Source organism: Tiliqua scincoides, chromosome 10, assembly GCF_035046505.1.
Source record: "Tiliqua scincoides isolate rTilSci1 chromosome 10, rTilSci1.hap2, whole genome shotgun sequence".
In the NCBI taxonomy this organism is placed as follows: domain Eukaryota; kingdom Metazoa; phylum Chordata; class Lepidosauria; order Squamata; family Scincidae; genus Tiliqua; species Tiliqua scincoides.
Window position 1 is genome coordinate 1,196,070 of NC_089830.1, and position 22,372 is coordinate 1,218,441.

The following is a 22,372-nucleotide window of genomic DNA, read 5'->3' on the forward strand; positions in this document are numbered from 1 at the left end:
GAGAGAGACAGGCACAGGAGCCAATCACAAAGGAGAAGGGGGGTTCAAGGAGCACACTGGCCAGCCCGCCAGGTTACCGCACAAAAGCCGAGTGACGGACTGGCTGGCATCCGGGAGGATCTGAGAGGCGACAACAGGTAGGGGCTTAGTGCGGGTGGATGAGCATCAATCAGCTCAGGGAGAGGTCTCCAGGACACACATCAGTTCAGCCTGCCCCCTCCTGCGCTTAAATTCCTAGAAGAAGTGATGCGAAGCACTGCCATTTATCAGGAGACATGATGCACTGTCGTTCAGGAAGGACATGTGCTCTGCACATGCTCGGAGGCATTTTTGTCTCATTCCCAAACATGTCACATCTGAGACATGAGTTAAGTCCTCCCCCAGGTCTGATCTGCTCTGGTGACCTCAGCCAAGAGGCAGCAGCTCTAGGAAGGTCCCCTTTCAAAGTCTTCCTTCTTCAACAACCCCTTCCCTGACCTCCTGCCCCTTCCCTGACCTCCTTCCTCTCCAACTCAGGCCATGGCAGATTCTTTCATGTCTGGGGAAAGGGTGACACGACATTGACCTTCATCAAGCATCCTGCGCACTGGAGGTGTGGAACAAATGTTAAGTGGCAGCTGTCACTATCAAGAGTGTGGTGGACAAAGTTTCCGGCCAGGGTGGGTGCAAAATGGTGCTCTGGATTTTTGTGGGCCTTTTGCAATACGCAGAACCAAAGGCATAACACACTGCCCCAGTCCCTGGGGCAACGACATCACATTATGCTGTGACATCACTTCCCAGTTCTCCCCAGAGGAGGGAGTGCTTGTTGCAGAAGCTTCACACCTGTGCTCCTTCTCCTGTGCAGGTTCCCCTTTGAAGGAGAAGGAACTGGGGAAGTGAAGCCGCCACATCTTCTCCATAAGTAGGGCAGAGCTTGAGGGGCACTCGTGCGCCCTCCCTTGGCAAAGCGCCCAGGGAAGATGCCCCTTAGTTCACCCTAATTACTCCTCTGGGCAGAACACCCTGCAGCAAGAGCCCCTGATTCTGTGCATACAGACAGTACGTCACCCAGAAGTTTCTTTCTTCAGTCCTGCCATTAAAACAGGTTCATATTGAAGACATTCAACCACTTGCTGATGACTAATGAGGGCCACAGTGGATGAGATGTGTGTGTGTGTGTGGGGGGGGGGGGAATATGTGATTGGTGCTTTCCAAAAGAATGCTGCTTTCCAAAGACTTAGAAGTACGTAGCATGCCATCTCAAGCATCAAAAGGTCAGAACATCAGAAGAGCCCCGCTGGATCAGGCCAAAGGCCCATCTAGTCCAGCTTCCCGTATCTCACAGTGGTCCAACAAATGCTTCAGGGAGCACACCAGATAACAAGAGACCTGCATCCTGGTGCCCTCCCTTGCATCTAGCGGGATGCGGCACACGTTGGCACAGCTATGCCAGTGCTGGAAAGCTGGTTAGGATTTGGGCCTGAGGGCGCAATCCTAACAAACTTTCCAGCACTGGCACAGCTGTGCCAATGTGGCGTGCACGGCATCCTGCAGTGGGGAGGCAGTCAAGGGGGCCTCCTCAAGGTAAGGGCCTGTTTGTTACCTTACCATGGGGCTGCACTGCAACTAGGTTCAGTGCTGGAAAGTTGGTTAGGATTGTGCCCTAAGAGTCTAACTTTGTGCTCCCTTTCATCTTTCACCTGCACTATGAAGTGGTACCAGTGACGTAGCTACTGCAGGGCAAAACAGTAAGTACTGCATATGCCACAATCCTCCTGGCAATTGCCCATTCCGGGCAATTACAGCAATGTGCAGGAGACACCGATTGGTTTGGTGAGCAACTGCGCATTGCCATCACTGCTCGGAACGGCTCCGATGGTGAGTGGGAGAGGGCGCTTATTGCACTGGCCCCCTGTAGCTATGTCACTGCATGGTACAGTCCCACAAAGACTCTGCCGTAACACTGAAGAGGCAAACATTTTCCACACGGAAAACACGGCCAGAATCTTGTTCTTCTCTGTAAATGCGAAGGGAGTGGTATCGGAGACATCCCCACGTACCCAGCCAATTGGGTTCCTCTTGGGGGGTGCGTGTGGTGTGAACTTAACATGAACATCTATCTTTATCTTCCCAAAGAGGCAGATCAAAATGTAAACTTTCCCAGACAATGTGGCTTGTCTCTGTCTGTGCCTCAGTCCTTCTCATGCAAGAAGCGAGAGAGAGAGAGAGAGAGAGAGAGAGAGAGAGAGAGCGAGCAGCTCATGCAACCGGTTAATTAGCTCTAACTATCTTTTAATTCTAACGTCTCTTCTTGTGCTCCGCACCGCTGTTAAAGGCTCATTAAAGTAAACGCTAGGAAAGAAAGAGGACGTTCCTGGCAATTTAAACAGGGGAGGACGGTGTGGCAGGGAAGGGGACAAAACAATGGCGGCTGTTCACTTTTGGCCGAGCATCACCCAAAGGCCTGTTTCTTTAAACACATTTTCTCTGCGGGGCAGGGGAGGCCATTTGCACCCATTCATCCAGGTTCCTGTTTCGGGCTTCGCAAAAGAGCACCCACTGCCAGCAATGTCTGCTGCACAAGAAGCTGGGGGCATTCAGTGTGAGCGTCGTCACCCAGTAGCATAGCATGGGCAGGAAGAGTACATTGCCCTGGGTAGCATGCTCAGGAAGGGTGTCTCAGATGTGCCTTCCAGTCACATCCAGGTGATGTTCTGAGGGGCAGGGAGGCCACACACTGCCTCCCCAAACCTCAGAAGGCCTCCTGGAGGCTTTAGAAAGGCATTTCCAATTGCCTTTCTAAGGCCTCCAAAAGGCACTTCTGTTTTATGTGGAGTGTCTTTCTTATGCCAGTGTGTGTATGGGGGGGGGGGGTTTAATTTTTTTTTGGCCCTGAGTTCTAGATGCTCTAGCTATGCCGCTGTTGTCACCTATTCTCACATTAAGGGCCAAGGTGGTCGACAGCAGGGGTGAGCAATCTTCGGGCTTCTTAGAACGACTTTTGGTTTTTGCCAGTCAAAAGCACAAAATGGTGCCTTGGGGAGGTGGAGCCAGTCGTACAAGGAGGGCTTGTACAATAGTCACAAGAACCAAGCCAAACCACCAAGATGAAGGAGCAGGCCAAAGATTTAAATTGCAGACGGAGTTACTGGTAGTTCTGGAGTCACCTCTTGCTTACCCTGGTGGGCCTTCTACTCACCCCTGGCCCCTGCATGCCATGACTGAGAAGTCCCAGGTTCAAAATTTCCCTCTGCTGCTGGGTGAACTCAGACCAGCCATAGCTGTGTTAAGCCAATCTCTTGGCCTGACCTACCTTGCAAGGGTGTTATGAAGATAAAGGGGAGGTCGATGAACACTAAAGCTTCCCCTTAGAGGGGGGATGACAGGTTAAACAAGAACAGAAGAGACTGACTCTCTCTCTCTCTCTCTCTCTCTCTCTCTCTCTGTGTGTGTGTGTGTGTGTGTGTGTGTGTGTGTGTGGCCTAACTTGAGAAGTAACAGTAATCTACTTACAAGAGGCAAATGGAACGGCCCCCTGGCCCTGGGCTGGCTGGCGAAGCAGGTATGTTTTCGACCCGCTGTCAAAATATGTATTTCAAACAATTCACATATGATGGCTTTTTTTTTTAAGTGCTTCTTCAGCAAGAAGGCTTGTTTTTAATTGTCTTTAAAAATTCAAGCCCCCTCTTAGCCACAGTAACCTGGCTTCCCTGCCCGTCTCCCCAGAGCATCCCTGCATGCCGTTGGCAAAAGTGCCGGGAGCAGAACAGTAATTGATGGCCGGGTAGTACTGCCCGAGGGCCTCGCAGGTACTGAATGTGTCCTGGAAGTTGGAGCGCGAAGCTGCTGGTTTGCTAATGGGAAGGACCGGAGCAGTCACTCCGCTGCATCCTGGCCTGCCGAGCTCTTTCGAAGAACAAAGGCTGGTCTGATCGGAAAGTCAAGCCGGACCACAGACTTTGGAGATGGCAGAAAATAGACCATCCTGTTTAGAAGTGCTTTTTAACCCTGAAGGGATTTACAAGAAAATATGCCACAGTTATCCCTCCAGACCACAGCCATCAGCTGGGCTAAGGCTGCGTTTGCTCACTTCACTTTGGGAGCATTAGGATAGTACAAAAAACCCTCCCTTTGGGAGCAATTTCCCAGCATCCCCCCAAGTCTCTGATGAGTTGTTTCCACTGCCCTAACATGCAATGGCCCACACTGACATCACACCACACAATCTGATGGGTTGCTCTGACTCGCAATTGTCCTCGCTGACATCCTACCGCTCAATCCGATTGGCTGTCGAGCATCAAGAAGTCGTCCCATTGACGACATCTTGTGACTAAGACGTGAAGGAGGAAGCAACAGCCAAAGATCAAAATGGCACAGAAGAAACAACGGAACCAAAGAGGATTTCTTGAAAATGTGTGAATGCTAGGAAAGGAGTAGACGGTTCGGGGGAGAATCATCCACCTCCTTGAAATGGCTGGTTTCATTTTGAATGTTGGCACAGTCGTTGTCTGAGCTGAGAAAAACGGCAAGAGCAGCTCGCTGGAAAAGCATACTTGCGTCCAGACGGTCCCGATCCCCCAAAACTAACTCAGGAAGCAGGTCTGGGAAGGACCCTTGCTTTAGGGGCAGGGTCGCTGCTACCAGTCACAGTCGACAGCGTTGGCCAGAGGCCAGAGACTGTAAAGCAGAATCAAAACTGCAAGTCAAAGACCACCCAATTTTGCAGGAGAAGCAGTGGCATAGCTAAGGGATCTAGCATCTGGGAGGAAAAAATTTTTAGCACCCCTCCCTGGAAGCCACACCCCCCAGGGGAATCTGGGAGGTGGCCTAAGGTGCAGGGAGACCTCCCCGGGCCATGGAAGGCCTGCTGGGGACCTCAAAAGGGCACTTCTGGTTTGAAAGTGCCTTTCTAAAGCTACAGCCAGGCCTTCTGAGGCTTAGGGAGGCTGTGCGTGGCCTCTCTGGATCTTAGAAAGCCTCGGAAAGAAACCCCCTACCACCACCCCAAGGCATGGCACCGGGGGCAATTGACCTGCCCAGCACCCCCACTGCAGGCAAAGTAACTGTCCTTGTTAGGGGTGGCCCAGGTTCTTCCAAGCAGCTGTAGCGAGGCACCTAACTTGGCCCATAACCCAGTGGTTGGTGGTGGCCAGAGGGTTCAAAGAGATGCTGCAGCTCCTCCTCTCCTCACACTTGCTGGATATGAAAAGGGAGAGGGGAATGGAAGTCCTCCTTGTGTCCCTTCTTCATTCCCCTTGCCTTTTTTCAAATCCACTGAACATGGGAGGCGGAGTGGAGGTGGGAGAGGAGGAGACCGAGGAAAATACAACAGCAAAGCCCAGTGGGTCCCCCTCCAACTGCTGCCTGAGGCAACCATCTCAGTCTGCCTCATGAATGGGCCGGCCTCAATGCTTGCAAAATAAATGCCTGCAATTCCTGTGCAACTTTTCTTAGTGAGCATTTTTAGGTGTGGCTGACGGAGAAACAGCATCATCAACATGCAACATCCACTACGCAGGCAGCGGGGACAAGAACCGGAAGGGTGACAATGAAGCAAATACAAGAGCCCCGGCGGAAACTAACGTGGCGCTGTTGGCCGTGGCCGAGAGCAGTGCCGTGCTGGAGACCACGCCGCACTTGGTGCACTTCAGCAACAGGCTGCCGCAGCGGGGATTCTTTAAGCTGAGGGTGGTGGCGGAACAGCAATGTGCGCCATGTGACGACGCCCCCCCCAACCCCAACGTGGAAGGAAAGAGGCGCAACAAGAGAAAAAGTAGGGAGGCAGGAAGGGTGGAGGACAGAAGGAGGAAGCAAACATGGAAAGAAACAGAGAAAGAAATACAAGAGCCTGGGTTAGTTGCAGGAAGCACGGCCCGTTCGCGGCCGTCCCCTTCTCAAGGTGACAAACAGCAGGTGTTCCCTCCGCAAAATAAAACGCAAGACATTTTTGCAGCTGGGGTGCAGGCCTGTCCCCCTAAGAACGGAAAGAGCTCAAGCCAACACTGCGCACTCGCTACGCCACTGCAGACACCATCAGCCTGGAGTTAAGGATTTCGGAGGCAAATTAAACATTTTGCAGACTCCTTTTTTTGGGGGGGGGAGTAGCAACAATGATGCTGTTGGTTTTCACTTTATAGATTTCCTTCCCAGCTCAGCTGCCAGCAGCACCAGCCAGGGGTTCTAAGCCACTGCTACACCCACCTGGGGAGGATGCTGGAGAAGAACTGTGCTCACCTCTGCTGCCACTTGCTTCCCACTGTGCCTGGCTTTTTCTTGGCTTTGAAGCAGCGGAAATAAAACAGTGGGGGCCCTCGGTAGGTGACTGTACCAGCTGGGAGAACCGCTAGCTGCTACAGCCACCTGCGCGTCACATGTGGTTGGAATGATGCTCACAAGCTCCAGGGCGAGGCATGTCTTCTGGATTACAATGTTCTTTTCCCCCTGTCTTTTAAGATGCAGGAGATCCCCATCTTTGTCATGTCTGATCAGCTAGGCAGCTGTCAGTCAAATCTGCTCTGAGAGTTCCACAGGTTGTGTGCGTCACTCACAACTGGCCTTTGAGACCTGACAGAGGCATATTTTCTAAAGCATACTTGTGTGGGTTCAGGGAAACTGACATAGCACCCAGAAGGTGTGTGCGTGTTTGGTGCACACACAAAACATGCATATGAGAAGTTCTTAGCATACTGGAACTGTAACATCCACACTAGCCATGTGGGACAATCCCAGAGCTGCGATTTAAAGCAAAATACAGTCAGTTCTCGTTATCCGCTAGGGTCGGGTTCCTGGAAAACTTAGTGAATACCGAATTAATGGATACTGAATCATTGAGCCTATGGAGAAAATGGAGTTAGGGTCCAGGGACCGTCTTCAACACACACTCTATGAACTTTATGAACCTGAATCTTAACTTGAAGCCTATAGAGCTGGGTTATAGTGAGGGCTCATCTGCATCTCTGATGCTTCCTTCACCATACTGGCTATCCCTCAACTTGTTGAAGGTTGCTGGCCCAATAATGAGGTCTTAGAGTTCAAGAATGGGGACAGTGTTGCTTCACCCTTCTTCCTCCTCCACTTGTCTCTTGGCTTCTTCCCTGGGCTTGCCCTAGCCCCAGCCCCAGAGCAGCCCTCAGGGAGTCTTCCAGAGTCCTCTCATCTTCTGCCTCTCATCATCACCAGGGTTGTGAAGGTTCAGCTGGAGTCCCCAAGATGGTACCCAAGGTAAGAACATAAGAACAGCCCTGCTGGATCAAGCCATAGGCCCATCTTGTCTAACTTCCTGTATCTCACAGTGGCCCACCAAATGCCACAAGATGGTAAGGCAAGTCTGGAAGTGGATACAAATGTGTCCAGCAATCCTCTACGTGCCAATACCAATGCCCATTTGATGCGGCACCGATACAGTATTATAATGAGAGGTAGGTGATTATGACAAGCAGGTAGGTGGCAATTTTGCCCCTCACAGATAAGTGAATTCGCATATAAAGAGAACTGACTGCGCAAAGCAAATTCTGTAGATTCCAGCTGGGAGAAGCAGGATTGGTGGATTGTGAGGGAAAGGATTTCTGAGAAGGCTAGAAAAATTTTGGGGGGAAGGGGGGCATAGCTGGTCAAATGTTCTGCATATCTCCAGCGGTACCTACAGGAATTGCCAAGTGAATTTGGGGGACCCTTCTCAGGCAAAAAAAAAATAATTAATAAATCTATGTGCATTTTGAAAGGATGCTAAAAGAATCTCTGGTTTCCTGATGAGGTTCCTGCAAAACTCTCAGTTTTTCTCACTGAGAACAGTGGTGGACCTCCCCAACCTTGCGCCCTGGGGCAAAGGTCTGCAACGGCGTCCCCCCATGGGCTGTCCCCACCCCTGCAAAGAAATCTCCCCCCCCATCACCTGAAGCTCATGGAGTCTCACACGACCTGAGCCTGTATCAGGAGCTGAGCCAGGAAACAGAAAGCACAGTTTCTGACCCCGTCGGGAGCCCCAGAGAGACATTTGCCCCATTAAACGTAATGGAAGGTCCAAAACTTATTAAGCACCCGCCCCCCCAATCATATATTCCCACTGCATGCATTGCAACTGCAGGAAGGGGCAGGCAGAAGTGCCTGGTTCTCCATGAGTAAGCACAGTTCCTTTTGTGTATGTTAGAAAATGAGTGCCTGGGCAGGGCACGGGGGCAGGTTTTGGGGTAAGGGACACACACTTACCCGGCTCGTTGCTTTTTGGACTTATCTGAGATGCCGTCCCGAGACATCAGCTTGTTGAAAACGATGATCCCAATCAGCATGTTGACCTGCCAAAGGAAAGCCGGGCTAAGAAGCCGCGGAACCCACAGGACGGATTCACACAACCAACTGGGCACAGCGACAAGAGCACCGGTGAAAGCCTTTCCTGTATAGAGCTAGGCACGGTCGTGCCTTTGTACCCCCTCACTCCCAACCCCCAGACAGCTCCAAGCTGTCCCATCCATGAAAGGAATGCAGGGGTTGCCTCAGTTGGCAGGGAGGGAGCTGCCTCCTTCCATCCTTCCCAGGTTCAAAGAGAAGGGGAGAAAGAGACACTAGCCAAGAGAGTGATGGGCGAGCACCTGTCTGATGACTCTCCTTCTCCCCCACTCCTCCTCTGCTTTGCCCCTCCCTTTCGGAACTAAAGGCGGAGGAACAGAGGATGCAGGCGGTCCCCCCAATCTGCCGCCTGAAGGCAGTTGCCTCAGTCGGCCTCAGGGATGGGCCTGACCCTGCACAGAACAGCCCCTGGGGGCACCTACCAGAACAATCACAGCAGCGGGGCCGACAAAGGCGTAGAGCAGTCCTCCCTCCAGGGACAGCCAGCAGCTGGAGACAGAAGGATGGTGTCATCACCAAAGAAGAGGAGGAAATCCAGAAGAAGCCTGGACGGTTAAGACCCTCTTATGCATTTCCTAGAGCCTGCCCTTGCCCCCTCCTCTCTCTCAATTTCTAGAGGTCCCACCAACTTCCCCACCTGTCTCTGTAATGTTCACAGTATATTCAGAGGGGCTGACAGGACATTCCTGGAGATTCCTGAGACTTCACACTTGTCCGTTCCTTGCAAATGCAAGAAGGGAATGCACAAGTCATTCCTGGGCACCCCCCTTGGTGTGGTTGCTTGTGGAACTCAGCAGGGAGCCATCCTAAAAATGTGGGACTGTTTCACAGCAGAGCTGGCAGTGCCACCTCTTCCTGAGTCGCAGCCCACTCCTGATCCAAAGCGCACTCCTGTGATTCATCCCCCCGGTGCTGCGCCACCAATTCTGGGCTCCTGCAGGGGCCTCGGATCACCACCACTCCTGAAGCCCTTGGGATGATGAGGGGCAGTTTTAAGTCAGAGCAGAATTTCCAATGGGGTTGGGTCAACTGAGACTTCAGCCTCCTTGGGTTCCAGGCCCCTCTGGGGTTCCGGGACCCACAACATCCCAGTCAGGTCTTTTTTTTTCCCCCTTCAGGAGTGGTTTTGAAAGGTGTAGAGCCTGGGCACATGTGGGTCATGTCACCACCAACAGATGGACCAGCTCCTCCAAACCCCTTCCTGTTTCCTGGAGACCCCCTATCTCTGACTGGCACCTTCCCAAAGCTTTTTTTGCAAAACAGAGCTGCAGCAAAAAACTTGTTCTAGGCCCCTCAAGTCAGCCTCCATCTACCCAACTACCCCTGCAAGAGGCAAACATCATGGTGGATCAACTAGCCATCTACAGCTAGCCATAGAGTGGCTCTGTGAGCAGACAGTGTGGGTGCTAGGGTGTTACAGATACATCCCAGTCACACGAATACAGGCATGTGTTGCTTAGCAATGCCAACTTTATGACAAGCTAGTCAATTTCACTCCATTACACTACATAGATACAGGAGTGTCAAACATAAGGCCCAGGTGCAGCCCACAGAAGCTCTTTATCCAGCCCTTGGGCTCTCCCAGCACCACCGTCAGCTGCTCTCAGATGCTGAGCTGGGCTGTGATGTCACTGCTGAAAGGGCAGCCTGCATGATAATTGGGCTCTCTCTCTTATCTTTAAAATATGGTCAAGATTTGCACCTTTTCTCTTCTAAGTGACATCATTTCCCACTGAGGCCGCAATCCTAACCACACTTTCCTAAGAGTAAGTCCCATTGAACAAAATAGGACTTACTTCTGAGTAGACCCGGTTAGGATTGTGCCCTTAATGACATCACTTTCAGTTCTCATCAGCCATCATGAATGCTGTTCGGCCCATTGCATGACATGAGTTTTGACACCCCTGTGCTAGATGCTATACCACATTCAACCACTAGATGGGGCTTACAGTCAGCCCCTTCCAGAGGCTGAATGAGGTGTAGCATGAAGCCTCTATGTAATGTAATGGAATGCAATTGACTAGCTTGTAATTGTTCACATAACAACAGAACTGCTTTACAACGGGGATCAGAGGACGCATTCCCCAACATTAAGCAACATACACCTGTATTCTTCTGCTCTTCTTCTCCAGCCCCTGGAGACTCCACCATTGGACATGACAGGAGTACCAGGCTTTGCATCACAACCTCAGCCCCCCTTCCACTGTTATTTCCAAAGGACAGAAGACAGCACCCTCCCATGAAACCTACTAGCTGGCTGTTCCATAACCTTTGGTCCGTGTAAAGCCAACAGAGACTGCAACTACCAAGGCTGGCAATCCTGGGTGGAAAAGAGACAGAGAAGAATATGAATCCAAGGCTGGAAGAATTCTGGATCTCACAGGACCTGCCCATTTCCTCCCAGTGCCTGAAGCAGTGATCCAAATGCTACCTTCCTAACCTGGCACTCACACATGCAGCTTGATACCTGAGGAGACATTCCATAATTCACCAGAGACCATGTGTGAACCAGTCCTGCAACAGGTCTAAAATGCAGTTCTCCTATATGTGGCAATTTTTTAAAATACGTTTTAAATTTTTATCTCGGGATGTATGGACTATGGGCTATTGAGCCTAAATAAACTTGGCTTGAGTTGAGTTCTCCTTCTTGCCACCCACTGCCTTCAAATGGGAAGCCGGCATTCTGACTCGAGACGAGAAAACGGAAACCCCAGCTTACCCCACCCAAGACAGAGAAAGCGTTTGCGGACCAGGCGTGTCCGGATCCGGCCAATCACAGCTAGGTAGGACTGCCAGGCCTCCGTCAGCACCCAGCAGAAGGAAGAAAGGAAGAAGAAGTGGAGGAAAGCAGCTGTCATAGTGCAGACACCCTGCAGAGAGGGGAGGGGGAGCGAAAGAAAGGATCCAGAGGTCACTTAGTCGTTGGCTGCATGAGAAGTTGTTCAAAGACAATCTACTGGTGTTGGCAACCAATATGAGCAAAGACCATTGGTGGGAGAGCTGGAATAAAACCCTAGCTAATAATATTTAACGTGTCTTTCATGTTACACTGAAAAAAGTATTTCGATAGCTCGGAGCACTGCACATGCCTTGGTAATCCTAATAACACCCCTGTAAGGTAGGCCAATATGACCATCCTCCCAATTGCTGATGGGGGGGGGCTGGAGTCACAAGATTATAGAGCAGCAGGGCCAGCCCAGACTCCAAAGAGCGTATTGCCCTGCAGCTCCATGTTTACATGCATGCCCCCTGCACCTTGTTCCTCTTCCTAATTTCTCCCGGGTCTAGGCATGTCTGAGAATTAAGCAGGAAGTGGAAATTGGGAGAGCAGAGTGGGAATGCCTAGAGTGTCCCCACACAATTCTTCGTACACTTCTTCCTCCTGCTGTTTCCCAGAAGTTGGGAAGAAGTGGCAAAGGCTGCTCCTGCTGACTCTTGGGGCAGGAGAGGAAATATGCACACACCATATCACCAATCCACTACCTCCCTCCACCCTGCCTCATGGCAGGGCTGGCCCCAGATTAGCACCTTGTCTATGGTGAGGCTCCCTGCAAAACTCAGTGCCTTGAACCCCTTCTAGTTTTGTCACTGGCTGTGACATTGTCGGCAGAATTATGTGGCTGGCCACAACTCGCTGGTGAAAAGAGAAGAGCAGGCAACAGAGGCTGAAAATCACAAGCACAAGTCCTAAGAAGGAAAATGTGAGAACGCCGGGCATGCACACATGTGTGTTCACAGCTCCTGATACATGGCGATGACCACTAGGCCCTCGTCCCTTTTTGTGTGTCTGGTCATTTACTCAAATGAAGAGCAGCGTGAAAGAGAACAGGAGCCCAACCCATCGTCATCACAGGGCTGGGTTCCAGAGCCCCAGGGAAGCTGCGCGACAGATCCACCCGCCTGCTCCCATCGCTCAATAACACACGCACATTTCACAGGCCATCACATCGCAAGGCACTCGGTCTTTGACAGCCTCCGGCCACCTCTCTCTCGCTCTGGTGTTAACTGATGGCTGTTTCGGGGACACTGACGCTGTGTCAGATGAGACAGGCAGATGGAGTTCAACACTCTGCACTGACACGTCCATGGAGAGGGGCAGCAAAGAAACCACACCTGATGTCTCAAACGAAGATCACCGCCCAGGGTCGCAGCAGAGAACAGGGCACCTGCCATCATCTCAGCTCTGAACCTCCTTGAACTCCCGCACAAGCTGTGACCCACCAAGCTGAGCCCAGCTCCTCCAGGCTTCGCACTGAGTCTTCCAGGTGCTCCTTTTCTCTGCAGATGCTAGCAATTCATCATCTTGTGAGGCCACAAGTCTTTCATAGACAGAGGTGTCGCACATTGCCCGAGCAGTGGGATCACAACGATGTCACTTCCAGGTTCTTCCCGGAGGAGGGGAGTGCTCACAGCAGCAGCTTCAAGCCCCCCCCCCCCATCCCTTCTGTGGAGGCCCCGCGGAGCCTCCACAGGAGAAGGAATGGGAGCGTGAAGCCACCAGTGCCTCCTCTGTAACTGGAGCGGAACCTGAGAGGCAGTCATGGGCCCCACTGCCTTGGCGTAGCACCCAGGGCAGGGGGCCCCTCAGGCACCTGTTCATGGGTCCAGTTCACACAATCATTACACCAAGCCTAGGTCAATATCACCTAGTAAATTTCAAGTGGGAGGTTCAGGCTGAGAGCCAGGGTGGTGTAGTGATTTGGGAGGTGGACTTAGACCTGGAGGATCCAGGTTTGAATCCCCCCTCAGCCGTGAAGCTTCCTGGGTGACCTTGGGCCAGTCACCTTCTCTCAGCCTCACCTACCCCACAGGGTTGTTGTGAGGACAAAAGGAGTGGAGCAGCTGTGTACACGTCCTGAGCTCTTTGAGGAACAGCGGTATAAAAATGTAAATAAATAAATGCTGTAACTACTTAAGATTACTTGTTAAGCTCACATGAGGAGAGGTTTGAACCAGAAATTCCTTGGATTACAGCACACATTCCACCTTAGCCACTGTGCGGCAGCTGTTTTCAAAGGTGAACTTTGGAACTGTGGCCCAAAAGTCAGTCTTTTCCTCATGTACATACACTCACAATTCTTGAAGTCTGAAAACACCAGAGCCTACTCCTTTTTTTACACTTGAAACACAATATTGGACATTCACTCATCCTGTAGCAGAGAGTCACACAGCCCAACAGCAAAAGAGACGCCTGAGGGGGGACCTGATTGAGACATACAGAATTATGCAGGGGATGGACAGAGTGGATAGGGAGATGCTCTTTACACTCTCACATAACACCAGAACCAGGGGACATCCACTCAAATTGAGTGTTGGGAGAGTTAGAACAGACAAAAGAAAATATTTCTTTACTCAGCGTGTGGTTGGTCTGCGGAACTCCTTGCCACAGGATGTGGTGATGGCGACTGGCCTGGACGCCTTTAAAAGGGGATTGGACAAGTTTCTGGAGGAAAAATCCATTACGGGGTACAAGCCATGATGTGTATGCGCAACCTCCTGATTTTAGAAATGGGTTATGTCAGAAGGCCAGATGCAAGGGAGGGCACCAGGGTGCAGGTCTCTTGTGATCTGGTGTGCTCCCTGGGGCATTTGGTGGGCCACTGTGAGATACAGGAAGCTGGACTAGATGTGCCTATGACCTGATCCAGTGGGGCTGTTCTTATGTTCTTACACCATATAAAAAAGTCTGTCAGCCTTATGGGGTCTGATCAGCTGGGTAAAGAGATGGCGACAGTGTGATAGAAGCAGCTACTGCTGCCCCATGGCTTGAGTAAAATTTTTACGATCCCTTTCCTGGCCTTTTTATGGACAAGCAGGTTTGCTCTATCAAACAACTATCACCTATTTGGGGAAAAAACAAATCCTGCATTTCCAGCTGCAGCCCATAAGCAATGAGTCCCTGAGCTGTTTATGGCCCAGTCCTATCCCCAAAATTTACAACAGCAGGACAGCATCCCACTACTGCAAAATGCTCTGTGAAGGCGCATGAAGCACATTCCCACTGCGCCAGTCCGCTGGATAGCGGCAGTAGCACTGGAATTACGCGGGCCTGGACCACAGATTGTGCCAGGGCAGGTATGTGTGTGTGGGGGGGGGGGCATTTTGTAGGTGGGGAGGGGAAGTTTCTGGGGAAATCAGGGGGCAGGAAGCAGGTTGGCAGGGGCGGGTCTCAGCGCACCAAAACCTACTCCAGTTTTGAGTAGCCACCTATTTAGTCGCATTTCTCTCCTTGGACTTAATACCAGCTACACAGCTGGTGTAGGTCTGAGGAGACCCATTAGCCACCTGGGGTCTATGCAGCAGTAAAGGAAAATATTTTCTCTTATCTCTTGCAAGATTCCTGATCACCCTCCCTCCCCCACCACGATAGCACGCAGCACACACCTCCAAGGCATAGCTGCACTAGTGGTGGGGGATAGGACTGGGCTGTTAACGTCTCACAAGGGTTTTGGCTGGTGAAATGCGTCTTGTGCTGCATTGGCACACCAGTGGCTTCTCTGGTGCATATTTCCTGCTCCCCTCATGTCTCCAACATGCTTCTCAAGTTCTGATACATCAGGGGCAAACAGCTGTGGGGTGTTGCTCTATTGTGCAAGAGGTCCTTGCCAACACACACCTCAGCCACGGCTGGACTGCCTGGGAGTGGGAGCAAGGCTGCTGCTGTCTTAGATCTCACAGAACCAAATGCAAGCCTGTAATGAAGGGTACGTGCATGCACCCCGCTGGAGAACTAGTAGATGTGGAGGGAAGAACGGACGAAGAACAGGCTGCCCCCAGATTAAATCACAACTAGAACCGAAGACAGTTTCTCCCACCCAGACAAACCAAGATGGAACTGCAGTGCTATCACTCCATTCATTTTGCACCAATCCCACTGCTATCTGAGGCCAAACAGGTAGGGCAGGTTTTCTTGAAAACCTGCAAGAACTGTTTGGTGAAACCTCCTTTCTTTCCTGCCTTTGCAAACTTCCAGGCTAGAAACTTGCTTCATAAATATAGAAAAAAACCTGAGATTTTATGACCTTGAATCCTATACCCAGGACAAATTCCACACAATACATACTTTGTGAGTGCCTGATAAATAAAGCCATTTCTAGCACCTACAGCTCCGTGCTCTTCTCTCTCTCTTCCCGCCCCCACCACACCTTGCTTTCTCCCTGGTTGCCCAGGCTGTAGATAAGCAAATATTTCGATTTCCCCCATGCAGGCAAGCATACAAGGCCCCCTCCGTCCTGTACGGCTCATCTCCAAACAGCTGCTGCTTGACTCTGTGGCCCTCAGGGACACAGCCCCAGAGAAACTGACTTGAAGAGACGCTTCTGGGAATGCGCCTCAATTCCTCAGAAGCTGAGCAGTAGAAAAGCCAGCCGGGATCAGGGCTCTCTCCCTCTGACTGACTGCTTTCTGTGGAAGAAGCTGTACCACAATTCAGAGACCTGAATGCCATATTCTGAGGATGACCCTGGAGGGTGGGCTGCAGACCCCTCTCCTTCCAGAAGCAGCTGTCTGGCTACTGCAGGAACTCTGGCCTCAATTAATCCCTGGTTTGATCCTGAACAGTTGCTCCTGTGTTTCCCATCTGTCCAAGACAGTTTCATTTAACATGCAGTCAGCTCTCAGTATCCATGCCCCCCCTGTGGATACCAAGTTCTGCAGATAATTGAATCTGTGGAAGGGCCTTCAGAAGACCTCATGGATTCAACGGGAAGGCACTTCCAGTTTGCACTAGCAAACAGAAATCTCTGATGCAAACTGGAAGTGGCTTCCTGTTGTGTCCAGGAGGTGTTCCGAAGCCCTCCAGCTGTGGGCTTGGCATTGGCGAATATTTAAATCCACAGAAGCCAAGCTCAGGGATAAGGAGGGTGCACTGCCTTCTCTGGGTCCACACTCTCATTATCATTGCTTCTTCCCCCTCCGCTTGTGTCTCCCAACAGGTTAAATGTAGGGCGGCCTCTTCTTTTATTACATTTTTCCCTTCTGTTTTGCTTCTGTAAAGTTTTACATAAAATTCCAGTGGGAGATCTACCATCCACTCCCACTAACTGAGCAAAGAGACACCTCTTCAGTGGGGCTTCTGTTCTTTTTAGTAGGGGGAGAGCAACTGTCCCTTTTTCATTCCAGCAGAGGTCTGACAAGTGAAGAGTAAAGTGATGACTTTTTATGACACAGCAGTCTTTATTTCTTAGTTATTCAGCCTCGTATTGCATTTGCTTTGTATGCAGCAGCATCACACAAGGCTTACTGCTGCATAGATGCTGAGAGAATTAGGACAGATAAAAGAAAATATTTCTTTCCCCAGTGTGTAATTAGTCTGTGGAACTCCTTGCCACAGAAAGCAGTGATGGCATCTTGCCTAGGTGCCTTGAAGAGGGGAGTGGACAAATTTCTGGAGGAAAAGTTCATCATGGGTTACAAGTCATGGTAGGTATGTGCAAGGTAGAGGGTTGGCTGCCTCTGATTGCCAGATGCAGGGGAGGGCCCCAAGGCGCAGGTTATGTCTTGTGTGTTCTCTGAAGCATTTGGTGGGCCATTGTGAGATACAGGAAGCTGGACTATTAATTATTAACAGTATTTATATACCGCTTTTCAACTAAAAGTTCACAAAGCGGTTTACAGAGAAAAATCAAACAACTAAATGGCTCCCTGTCCCAAAAGGGCTCACAATCTAAAAAGATGCAAAAAGAACACCAGCAGACAGCCACTCGAAAAGACACCGCTGGGGTGAGGTGGGCCAGTTACTCTCCCCCTGCTAAATAAAAGAGGAGCACCCACTTGAAAAAGTGCCTCTTACCCAATTAGCAGGGGACTCTAGATGGGCCTTTGGCCTGATCTAGCGGGGCTCTTCTTATGTTCTTATAGATATGCAAGGGCTTGTACTGTTGGTTCTTTTTCTTTAATCATGACTAACTAAACTTAGGATACAACTCAACATCTTAAAAAACTTATCAGTTCATTTAGATACTTGTGCAAAGTCAATTTTTTTTTAAATTCAGGCCATTATTCCACCAAACAGAAGTTCTGTTAAGTCCCACTGTTCAAGGAAGTGAAGCTTGCGTTCAGATCTCCCTGTTGAACCAATGGGACTTGCGTACTTAACATTGGATGGATCATGACCTTATTTTTAAGGCCAGTGCTTCTCAAAACCAGATTCTGAAAAGTTCATTCAACTTTTGAAAATCTGGCCCAGACGCTGCATGTTTCCTTTGCAGAGAAGTTGCATTAAAGAAAAGACTGCCGAAAAAGATAGCCAGGAAGAAACAGGAAATCGTCCAAAACCTGATGCCTTCCCCCACAAGAAAGAAGCAAAACAAACTGTACTGCGGCCATGATGTATGGATGTAACTCAACAATTTTCAAACAGTGTGCCTTGGCACATTGGTGTGCCACAAAAGGTCCTTTCGCAGGTATTTTGCAGGTGTTTGGAGCACAGAGGTTGAAAATATCTGAATATCTCTTCTGGGTTCTGCGGCTCCGTTTCTAGGGCGATGAATTGTCTGTCTCTGCAGAGCTGGTGGAGGGAGAGAGGCAGGTAATTTGTTACTACAGACAGTTGCCCTCAAAACAGAGCCGAAGAACCCAGAAGAGTCTCCCAGAAGCCATAAGTGGCATCACAAGAGGCGAAGATCATAGAGAAGACCACAGTGTGCCATAAGAAGAAAAATGTCAAAAATTCCTGATGACTCTTCTCACCTTACTGAGCATCTGGGACTGCCCCACCAGGATCAACACATTAGAAGCCAAGATGGAGACACAGAAATTCAGCAGGATGATGGAGCGCTCTGACTTGATAAACCTGCAACGGCAAAGCAAAGGGAGTCAGTAACTGGATGCCAGTTCACCTAGTGGGATCTTCAGGTGTTACATTTCACAGGGTGCTCCTGCAGCATTTAAAACTCAGTTATGCAGGCGGGAATAATTGCTTGGGGCTTTCCCTAGAGAACTGGCAATCATTTCTTTAGTGCAGGGCCCAAGAGAGGGGGCCAAAGGGGATAATTTGTAACCAGGCCCAGGGTCAAAAAGGGGGCCCAGGAGCCAAAGAAGGGAACCCAGAAATTTCCTGGGACCTTACATTTTCCAATCTCACCCAGGCTCGCTGCCCACATGGGAAGCTGGGGGCACTACCATGCCCACATGGGAAGCATGAGGCAGCAGCTCTATGCACTGGGCTCAGGAATGCATACGTTCCTGGTGTCACATCTGGGAAGAAGCTGGCCTGCTACAGTAGCTGTCTGGCTTGCGGATTCACTTGCCATGAAGGGTGTATAGGAGCTCAGGGACACAGCTGCGGGGCTACAGCAGAAATAAGTTTTGGCACACACAGGACACTTTACATTCTAGTGTGAGCCTAAATGGGATGATGCTAAATTTCTGCAACAATTTCCTATATTTAAATGATTTTAGAGAGACTTAGGAGCGCTTTTGGTTTTCTGTTTTACAGTATCTAGCTGCCCACACTGCATGGGCAGGTAGAACCTGGCTCTGCATCAGAAAGCCTGGCACTGAGTAACATACTATAATGGGCGCACGGGGGGGTTCAGGGGGTCCCACCTCAAACCACAGATCAGTAAAACCATGGATACTGGATCCGCAGATATGGGGGGATGTCTATATTAAATATTGTTGTCTGACAATGTGGGGACCTATGTTGAGAAGATGGAGAAGGGGAATTATTCTTATTATTATTAACTTTATTTCTACCCCGCCTTTCTCCCTGGAGGGACTCAAGGCGGCTTACAACAAGGTTAAAACAAATTTAAAAAAACATAATTTAAAAACAGACAAAAGCACATTAACACAAATTTTTAATTTGTTTTAACCTTGTTGTAAGCCACCAAATTAAAAATTTGTGTTAATGTGCTTTTGTCTGTTTTTAAATTATGTTTTTTAATTTGTTTTAACCTTGTTGTAAGCTGCCTTGAGTCCCTCTGGGGAGAAAGGCGGGGTAGAAATAAAGTTAATAATAATAATAATAATAATAATAATAATAATAATAATAATAATAATAATAATAATAATAATAATAATTCCCCTTCTCCATCTTCTCAACATAGGTCCCCACATTGTTGCACTAAGTTCCCTTGCTGGCTCTTCTGGGACAGCTGCAGACAGACAGCTGACATTTCCCACTTCCTTATCTCAAAAGCAAGAAGTGTAAAACACTATGATATGAAAATGTTGCAAACATCAAGTTTTCAGGGACATTTGGGGGGAGGGAATGGTGCCTGCCAGGAAGACCACTGCTGCAAATTATACTACCCCAGTGTTTTGTCCCATTTTATGCATGCCCTGCTCCTAAATGGCCAAGAAGGTGGAATAAAATGCTTAAGACTAGGCCAAATGTTCTAGTTTCCCCAATTTCATAGCCTTAACCATCTTTTTAAAAGCTCTAATTCAGAATGTCTTTCCTGTTCCCTGGACTCCATTTTTTTTAATCTAACCATGGTGCAGTGCGTCGGCATTCTGGTCAACCATGGTTAGCTGCAACCATGGTTTACAAAACACACCTCATCGCACTTGGCTGAACCAACCTACCTCCAAAAAGCTGCATAGATCACCAGCAGGGTCAGCAGAGCCATACAGGAAACGGCACATCCAATCATAAGAGGGACTGAGGGGGAAGTGCCGGAATCCATGGTCTGCAAGGGAAGAAAGAAGGGGAAGGTTTTCAAGTTGAGAGGCTCTTGGGAAATGGTTCCTTAATGCAAGAACCAATGGCACTAGGTGCTTGGCGCCAGGTTCAAAAGGGGGGGGGATAAACCACTAAAGCCAGAGCAGGAGGCTGCACAAGCAATAACTCCCTCCTTCTTCAGTAGAAACCAAGACAAGGTCCACCTAGTAGATTGTAAGGGTCATAGTAGGTTTGATGCAAGGTCCTATTGATCTCAGTGCAAGGTTCTTTTGAACGCAGTCAATAAGAGCTTAGGTTCTGCGCAGGGAAGATTTTACAAAGACAGACAAAGGTTGCAGTCCTAACCACACTTTCCTTAGAGTAAGTCCCAATGAACAAAATAAGACTTACTTCTGAGTAGACCTGGTTAGGATTGTGCCCATTGAGAGAGATATTTGGGGCTTATCTGCACTCTAAGCTTTTATTAGAGTTTGGGTAGTGCAACTATTGGCTGAGAGGCCAAGACCCTCTGGCACCAAATGCTGACTCTCTTACTTCACAGTACACCAGATAACCCCTCTGCTCTTCCTCTCACTTCCTGGACTTGAAAAGAGGACGACAGGAAGTGTGAAGGAGAGAAGTCCATGCCACTCTAGCATACCCACTCTCCTCTGCTCTACACTTTATTGATTGGGCTATATTGATTGGGTGAATCAGTGGGGGAATCGATGGAGGACTCTTAACCAATGATGTGTGGACAGACTTCCGTCCAGTCCCCTCTTCCTTTTCAAATCCAGGAAGGGGGAGGAGGAAGGGGAGCAGACAGGGGGAGGAACCCTCCACCAACCTGCCACCTGAGGCAACCATCTCAATAGGCCTCACTGATGGGCCAATCGGGGGAATTGTCATGACTTCCCTGCAAAGGATCCTGGGAACCGTCCTCAGGTGATGGGACTGAGAATTCTCTGTTTGAGTCCCCTATTCCCCACAAACAACGGATGCCAGAATTCCGAGGTCATGGAGGGAGGGAGGGAAAGTGAGGAAGGGATTAGGATCAGACTAGTTTAAGTCTGTGGTGTTGGAATGCTTAAACATCATTATATTGATTGGGTGAATCAGTGGGGGAATAGCTGGAGGACTCTTAGCAAATGATGTGTGGAGAGACTCTCATCCCTTCTCCAAAGCACATGTCGTTTTCTCTAAGGAGCAAGAGGGACGTCACCCCGGAACAACTGAATTTAGAGCTCGTCTGCTTTTGTTTTCCTTCCTGTGGAACATGCCTCAGGCCTGGAGAAGGGGAGGCATCGGTTGCAGCTTCTCTGCATTCCTTGGGGGTAGCTCTCCATTTCCTTGCCGACAGGGCACACTCCTAGAATACCAATGACCTGGCCTGACTGGGAAAGCACGAAAGAGACCCAGGGGCTGCAGGCAAGGCAGTGCAGCCAGAGCTCCTTTCTGTCTGTCGCCAAAGACAGGGGCAGCAAACCAGGACCCTCTAAGCACGCCCCCAAGGCGCTTGCCCTTCCAGGGTGGGCACAGGCTCCCCCCTCCCCATCGCCAAGCATATTAATGCCTTGAAGCCTTGCTAATCACCCTTATAAATTTCAGCAGCCCTTGCAGCAGCCAGCCTGGTGGGTGAGAAGTGCTGCAAAGAATAGATCCACATTATCTACTGCGGTACTTCAAGAGGCGTCTGGGGATGGCAAGAGTTCAGGGAGAGACAAAGGGAAAAGTAGGAGGGTGGAAACAAAGGAAGGTTCAGGGGAAGAGGCAAGCGGGGGAGGCTGTCACTAGGAGGGGAGGACAAGCAGCAGCTGTTGGAGAGGGAGGGGGGCAAACCGCCGCTGTGCAGAACTCCGAAAATGAAAAAAGAAGCCTTCCTGGATGCCACATTCTCTGCCCCCGGATGGGTTCTTCTCCCAAATGGGTCATGGGTGGCCAGCAATGTGGGATAAACACTCCTTTTAAGGATCACCCCATCATTGAGAACAGATTTGGGCTGGTTCTTTCCAAGCGGGGTAAGGTGGGGCAATGACAGCTGCTCGATGGATGGCAAGGTGCTCCTGGGATAGGAATAACTCTTGGCAGTGAGAAGCTTTCGAAGGAGAACTCATCACAGCCCACCTGGCACTGTAATGTGGGGGAGCTGTTTCTTTTGTCTACAGAGGGGCGGGGCAGACTTGAAGCTTGAAGGGAGGAGCCAGAGCTCAGTGGATGAGCAGCTGCTTCCCATGCAGAAGGTCCCCGGTTCAATTCCTGGCACTTCAAGGTTGGGCAAAGAATAAGATCTGAAACCCCGAAGAGCTGCTACCAGTCAGGGTTGACCATACTGGCAAAAATGGCCCAATGGTCTGTCTCAGTGTGGCAGCATCCTCAGCTGGTGGGTGGACTTAAATTTGTGCTAGAATCCCAAGGGTCACCCACTGGAGACAAGTGCAA

The 22,372-nt window shown here is 50.1% G+C and overlaps 1 protein-coding gene across 8 annotated transcripts in view; it reads right to left on the minus strand.

The window, feature by feature from the left end:
* The window catches only part of ADGRB2 (adhesion G protein-coupled receptor B2), a 184,609-nt gene that overhangs the window by 11,867 nt on the left and 150,370 nt on the right, over window positions 1-22,372 (minus strand). For all 8 annotated transcript variants that reach the window (XM_066638040.1, XM_066638041.1, XM_066638039.1 and 5 more), the window contains 6 exons: window positions 19,858-19,961; window positions 18,016-18,118; window positions 11,045-11,195; window positions 10,576-10,645; window positions 8,748-8,814; window positions 8,188-8,273 (listed from right to left, as the gene is read on the minus strand). In XM_066638040.1, coding sequence (XP_066494137.1) covers window positions 8,188-8,273; window positions 8,748-8,814; window positions 10,576-10,645; window positions 11,045-11,195; window positions 18,016-18,118; window positions 19,858-19,961 — 581 coding nt within the window. The remainder of the gene's footprint in view (window positions 1-8,187; window positions 8,274-8,747; window positions 8,815-10,575; window positions 10,646-11,044; window positions 11,196-18,015; window positions 18,119-19,857; window positions 19,962-22,372) is intronic.